Below are 7200 nucleotides of genomic sequence, written 5' to 3' on the forward strand. Positions count from 1 at the left end.
AAAGAGAGTGGTGGCTCCGTACACGCGCCCTCCTGTATGGCTGCTGGCGAGGACGTGACTATTTCTCGAGCTCCGTACATAATGGGTCCTTAGAACTACAAGACAAAGAGGAGAAACTGTAGTATCAGCGTGTTCAGCTTATATCTGGGTTCCAGACTGGAAAGAAAACTTAACTCCAGACCCCATCACCACCAGCAAGTTTTATTCAAGCACTGGACGTACACTTTGCATAAAAGCCACGCATCTCTCTGAGCCTCTGTGGTGTTTCTGTCTGGGCCCTGGGGGCGCTGGTGAGCTGGGGGCGCTGGTGGGCCTCTACTTACTTCGGTCCCTCTTCTCCCTCCCCTTGGCTCTGTCATCTCTGAAGTCCCTCTCTCTCTCCCAGTCACTTTCTGGCCACACCCTGGGCTCTCTCTCCTGCCATCTCTTCTCCCGGCCACGGTCGTGGTCTCGATCCCTTGTCCGAGAGTCCCAGTGTCTTTCTCGGGACCGAGATCGCTCCCGCTTTTCCCTTTTTAGCTCTCTGTACTGGTCGTTTTTAACAACCGGCAAATTAATGGGTTTTCGAAAAGGCCGATCACGCCCCCCAAATCTCAGTTGCCCGGATTCCTTTTTCCCCCCCAGGCCTCCCCCAAGGCGCCGAGGGATCCACCCTTTGAGGGTCCTTTCCAGTTCGTAGTCCACAAATATCTCGTGCTGGTCGATAACCAGGCCGTCTGCGTCTCGGTAAGCTTTGATCAGAGAACGCTCCTCTTTGTATTCGATGAAGGCATAGCCCTTCGAAAAGCCCGTGACCAAGTCCCTCACCAGCCGAAGCCGCCGGATGTCCCCGTAGCGGGAAAATACTTCCTTTAACTTCTCCTCTTTGGTCTGCAAGTTCAATCTTGCCACAAACAGGGTGAGGAGGGGGTCTCCCATGACCCCTTTGTTGGGGGTGTACCGTGCCAACATTGCCCTCCAGACGGCGCGGTCGTGTGGGTCCTCATCGGTGCCGTCAATGCTGCCAGCTTTGAGCGGGTCATACTCCTTGGCAATGGGCATCCAATCGTTCATGTTCTAGGAGGGATCACAGCAAGCCTTTAGGGAGCACCTACTGCGAGCCAGCCATTTAATCCTTACAACAACCCTGTGAAGCAGATACAACTATTCACCCCTTCCTTCAATAGGGAAGGAAGCAGGATTCCCAGGACCTGAGGCCTCCCGGCTAGAAAGTGGGTAGAATGGGGATCAAAGCCAGACAGTGGGACTCCAGGATGCTCTCACCCACTGCTCCTCCGTCCCTTCCGGGAAGAAGCAGAAGGCAGCGTGCTTGAGTGTGATCCACCTGCATTATCAACCAGTTTAGTCACCTCAGGACACCTACCAACTACATTATAACGTGGAAATGTGGATCAACATCCACGCTTGCCTTTCCGACTTTAAAATGGCCCTGAGAAGGGGCACCTGGGTGGCTCAGTCAGTTAAGCGTCCAACCTCGTCTAAGGTCATGATCTCACCTTTTGTTGAGTTCGAGCCCCACCTTGGGCTCTGTGCTGACAGCTCAGAGCCTGGAACCTGCTTCAGATTCTGTGTCTCCCTCTCTTTCTTTGCCCCTCTCCCCTCCCTCCCCTGCTGGTGCTCTGTCTCTCTCTGTCTCTCAACAATAAATAAATGTTAAAAATTTTTTTTTCTTTAAATGGCCCTAAGACGGGGCACCTGGGTGCCTGGGTGGCTCAGTGGGTTAAGCATCCAACTTCAGCTCAGGGCATGATCTCATGGTTCGGTTCATGAGTTTGAGCCCGGCATCAGGCCCTCTGCTGTCAACGCAGAGCTCACTTTGGGTCCTCTGTTCTCTTTCTCTCTCTCTGCCCCTCCCCACTCCCAACATAAACAAATATTTAAAAAAAAAAAAAATGGTCACAGGAAAACTAGCCTGGAAACTGCTATGGAAAATGGTGTTTTTAAAAACTTTTCTACCAAGAATTTCAAACATGTAGAGAGAATGGTATAACCCTCCACAAACTCATCACCTGACTCTGACCAACACGTGCCCAGTCTTGTTTCACCTGTGCGGCAACTCACATCCCCACGCCTAGATTACTCTGAAGGAAAGTCTAGATATTACATCGCTCATCTGTAAATGCTTTGGTATGCATCATTAAAAGAATAGAAAGATAAGGACTTAAAAAAAAAAACTACAAGGGAAAATGGTGCTTTTAATGTAGTATTTTGCAACAGGTAGCAAAGCCAAAAAGCTACAGTGACTCAGCAGCAACAGGCTCCTTGGTTCAAAAAGGAATATGGGATTTCTTCCCAATTCCTTGGCTGATAATCTGTTTATGTCTCTAAGCATGGGAACTAATTGCAATGATAATCTTAGCCAAAAGCATAGTGCAATTGTCTTTCTGATACATGATAATTTTTTTTGAAAGAGGGTGGAAAGTTTAAGTTCAGAGGAGAGGCTAATACATGGTAATTGATTCACATTCTGGTGAATCTGCTGGAATAATCCACACTTGCCAACATTTCAAACACTGCTACCACTCATGTGACCACCTCTGTAAAACTTTAGAGCCAATACTGAAATATGTTTCCTTAAAACCAGGACTCCAGGGGTGCCTGGGTGGCTCAGGTCATGATTTCACAGTCTGTGAATTCGGGCCCCGCTTTCGGTTCTGTGCCGACAGCTTAGACCCTGGAGCCTGCTTCAGATTCTGTGTCTGCCTCTTTCCCTGCCCCTCCCCCTGATCTCTCTCTGAGAAATAATAAATGAGTAAATTTATAAAAACAAAAACAAAAAACCAGGACGCCAGGCACCTGGCTGACTCAGTCAGTAGAGCACATGATTCTTGATCTACATGTTGTGAGTTCAAGCCCCAGTCTGGGTGTAGAGCTTGCTTTAATAATAAAAATTTGGGGTGGGGGGGAAATAAATTAATTACATAAATAAATACAAATTTAGGGGTCCCTGGGTGTCTCAGTCGGTTGAGTGTCCAACTTCAGCTCAGGTCACAATCTCACAGTTCGTCAGTTTGAGCCCCACATCAGGCTCTGTGCTGACAGCTCAGAGCCTGGAGCCTGCCTCAGATTCTGTGTCTCCCTGTGTCTCTGCCCCTCCCCTGCTCACACTCTGTTATTCTCTCAAAAATAAACATTTAAAAAAAATTTTTAATAATAAAAATTTAAACATTTTAAAACTGGGACTCTGTCAAATTCATATAGTAACCCTCATCCATAACAACATCCTTTCATGATATTACTCATTAAAACATGGGGCACCTGAGTGGCTCAGTCTGTTTTCCCCAACACACAGTAAACACTCTTCGGTCTAGTGTCTGCTTCACTTTCTCTCCAGATTCTAGGCCACTGCCTGATAAACACTGGGGAACTGAATTAACTCCAATCAAAATTCAGTGAAGTTTTTCTTTTGTCCAAATCAGACAAAAAGGATGACTTCACTGCGAACTGAGAAGCAAAACAACTTTATACTGTCTGCCACCAGACTGTGAAAGGAGGGTATACATGCCTGTCCTCGCTGACTGGCACCTGTGGACGAGGCTTTGCTAAAAGAATGATAAACAGCTGGAGCAATGAGACATGAGAGGATTTCAGGCCCCTCGGGGCGCTGCCTCTAAGTCTTGTGTCTCTTCTCTCTCGTGGCTGTAATTTCTCCATATTTATGAATGCCATTTCCAATGAAGAATGAGAAACACAAAAAAGGCTTTCTTTTGGGGGGCGCTTGGACGGCTCAGTCGGTTGAGCGTCTCACTTTGGCTCAGGTCATGATCTCACCCTTCTGTCCGCACAGAGCCGGCTTTGGATCCTCTGTCCAACCTCTTTCAGCCCCTACCCTGCTCAAGTGCACGCGGGTGCTCTCTCTCTCTCTGTCTCTCTCAAAAATAAACATTAAAGAAAGTGAAAAAAAAAAAAAAAAAGGCTTTCTTTTGCCCCAAATCACAAGGCTAAGAAGGACCCCCACCCCACCACCAGTGGGAAAGAATCCTTTTCCCAATCAAGAAAAGGTCATAAATATCCACCAAATGAAACTGATATTATTCTACACCAGAGTTCCTGTTCAAAGCCTTAAGAATTCTTCAAATTAGGGGCGCCTGGGTGGCTCAGTCGGTTAAGCATCCGACTTCAGCTCAGGTCCTGATCTCATGGTTTGTGGGTTCAAGCTTCACGTTGGGCTCTGTGCTGACAGCTCAGAGCCTAGAGCCTGTCTTTGGATTCTGTGTCTCCCCTCTCTCTCTGACCCTCCCCTGCTCACGCTGTCTCTATCTTTCAGGGGAAAAGAAAAAAAAAAAAAACATTAAAAAAGAAAAAAAATTCTTCAAGTTAAAATCTGAAGAGAATAACAAAGGGATAATCTGAATTTCCTGATACTCCCTCATCTGTGTACGTCTGTCAATACTACAAAAGGGCACCTGGATGGCTCAGTCGTTAAGCAGCTGCTCCTGGTTTCAGCTAGCTTCATGATCTTGTGGTTCCTGAGTTGGGACCCCACATCAGGCTCTGTGCTGACAGTGCGGAACCTGCTTGGGATTCCCTCTCTCTCTCTCTCTCTGCCCCACTCTTGTTTGTGAGCTCTCTCTAAATAAATAAATTTTTTTCTTTTCTTTTCTTTTTTTTTTTTTTAAGTACTAAATGCCTAGAAACCAGCAGGCTTCATGGCTACTCACTCGTCTACCTGGGAGTATTCGCTCCTTTGCAGCATTATGTTGAGATTTCCCACAATTTCTTTGCATTTTTATTAAAAAAAAAAAAAAAGAAATTTTTACGTTTTATTTATTTCTAAGCCAGAGAGAGAGAGAGAGAGAGCGTGAGCAGGGGAGGGTCAGAGAGAGAGGGAGATACAGAATCTGAAGCAGGCTCCAGGCTCTGAGCTGTCAGCACAGAGCCCGACGCGGGGCTCGAACCCACGAATCGAAAGATCATGACCTGAGCCAGAGTCAGCCGCTTAACCAACTGAGCCACCCGGGCGCCCCATGGATTTTTAGATTCAGTCATTATTTCATAAACAGGGATGAGCTGTGAAAGATGAGTGGTGGGGGATGGAGGGGGATGGGGACAATTAATCATTAAAGACCAAAGTGTGGAAAGTGAACGAGAACGTTGGATCGGAGACAAAACACCAGGTTTAAGACCAAGGCCCACCGTGGGGAAAATTTAATCATCTGTAAAAGGTGGCTACATGCCACTCGACTACGTTTTTGTGAAGATTAGATAGAACAGTGTCCGTGAAGGTGCCCTATAATTATACATTATAGGTCCGTTAAGTAAGAAAACACCGAACAAAGGGTGCCTCTCCTTACTGTGTCCGCAGAGTTCGAATATTCGCGCGCTTTGCATTCAGGTGGGAAATAAAACTCAAGCCAGACCCACGGAACCCTCCCGAGCATGCGCGGTGGCGCCGTGGACGCTAAGGCGGAAGTCTGGGTGGAAAAGCCCACACCCCCCAAAACCCGGAGTGCCTTCGCCTTGACAGCGGGCCCTCCCCGACCTCTCACGTTTTCAGTGGGCGAAGGGGACAAGGGGCCCTTCTTCCACCCAAGCTGTAGCTCTCGCTCTCCGCAACACAAGCCAAAAAGGGCTCCCCGTTTGCCAGGCTTCAACATGGCGGCCCTTACAGGAGCGGACGCACTGTCCGGGCCGAATTCCCTCGTCCTTCCCGCCGGAGTGGGCCCTGCTGCCACCAAGCCGCTCCCACTCACCTCAGAAAGGCGTGAGACTCCCTTCCCACCGAAGTTAGCACCAGACTCGAAGCGCCGGTAGATTCCTCTCGCCCGTCTGAGCGGAGCTTTATATTCGAAGAAGCAGATTCGCCACGGGCAGTGATTTTTTTTTTTTTTCCCCCAAAAAACTTAGTCCACGTGTATTGAGAGTCGACTGTACATCATCCCCGAAGAGAATGAGCTTTCCATTTTTCTGATTGTTTTGCACGAAGATAGAAACTACTAAATTGAACACTTAAGTTGAAAGAGTATCGAAAGTGCAGTTAGTTGTCTGGGCGTGGCCGAATCGCCCTCCGCCGCGAAGGGATCTGTCCGCGCAGCGGGAGTGTCAAGTCTCAGACGCACGTTAGGAATTGGCTTATATTGTAGTGTCTTCAAAAGATGCGTGTGCTGGTTCACGCCAAAGAAGAAAAGGGGTCACGGAAGGGTTGACAACCCTGACTCCATCTTGCGACAGCCACCATTTTGTGGAGTTCCTCGAGGAGCAGCCACCTCTTGGAATCATGATAAACATTCCGAGGTTTGAACACCGGAAAGTTACCCTCGTCTCACAATACTGAGCAAAAGAGTCAACCGATCACTGGGTAACCCATACCAACTGAAATTTCTCCCTTGCTGGGGTTTTAAGCTTTAAAAACACCTCTGCGGGGGCACCTGAGTCACTCGGTCGATTGAGCACCAGACTTCCTCTCTGGTCAGGATGTCGCGATAGACGAGTTCGAGCCCCGCGTCGGGCTCTGTGCCGACAGCTCAGAGCCTGGATCCTGCTTTGGATTCTGTGTTTCCCTCTCTCTGCCCCTCTCCCATTCATGCTCTGTCTCTCTCTGTCTCAAAAATAAACATTAAAAAAAAATTTTTTTTTAAAAAAAAACACCTCTGCAGACGGGCACACCGACTAACTTAGACGCCTTTCCCAGTTTGCAAACCCAAAGAAATATTTGACTCCTTTTTCATCGCTTATAGGCTCGCTCCTGAGGTTTTCGCTTAACAGCTTGGAGCCGAAGATGGAATATGAAGGGACCTTGGCACCTCCTGCAAATCTCTGGACCTGCCTAAACGAGGCCCACAGCCCAGTGTTGTATCTCTTCCGGTGGCTCCTATAATCCCGGACTGGGAGTGGGGGATGACAGGTACGTTCCATTCACATCCCCAACCACCCACTTTGGTAGAATTTGGGAGACTTTTCTGCTAGCAACTCAGGGAAAGATCCCTTCAATACAGAATAGGTACCAATCTTGCAGAAAGAGCTCGTGGGGATCAGCCATCTGGTTGTATATATAGAAACTAGGGCCCAGGGAGTTTCCTCCACCTGGGCACAAATCACTAAAGGTCATTTATTTAAAACTTCACCGGTCCCTTTGGGGGCACCTTTGATATCCCTAAATTCGTGTATTTAAGAGCACAGTTGGAAAGGTGAAACTATCATACTTTACAAAATCAATGGAAACCTGTTTCTATGGGTACTTTTGGAAGTAGTCCCCTAAAG

General features: G+C 47.9%; 1 protein-coding gene across 1 annotated transcript; it reads right to left on the reverse strand.

Moving 5' to 3' along the window:
- Positions 1–305: 305 nt before the first annotated feature.
- Positions 306–6470, reverse strand: SNRNP35 (small nuclear ribonucleoprotein U11/U12 subunit 35). The gene is made up of 2 exons (XM_039239362.1): positions 5694–6470; positions 306–1056 (listed from the first exon to the last, which is right to left on the reverse strand). Exon 2 carries the CDS (start codon positions 1051–1053, stop codon positions 316–318), a length of 738 nt encoding a protein of 245 aa, XP_039095293.1. The 5' UTR covers positions 1054–1056; positions 5694–6470; the 3' UTR covers positions 306–315.
- Between the last annotated feature and the right edge of the window lie 730 nt (positions 6471–7200).

Source organism: Hyaena hyaena, unplaced genomic scaffold (genome assembly GCF_003009895.1).
Source record: "Hyaena hyaena isolate Hyena2069 unplaced genomic scaffold, ASM300989v1 scaffold_0, whole genome shotgun sequence".
In the NCBI taxonomy this organism is placed as follows: domain Eukaryota; kingdom Metazoa; phylum Chordata; class Mammalia; order Carnivora; family Hyaenidae; genus Hyaena; species Hyaena hyaena.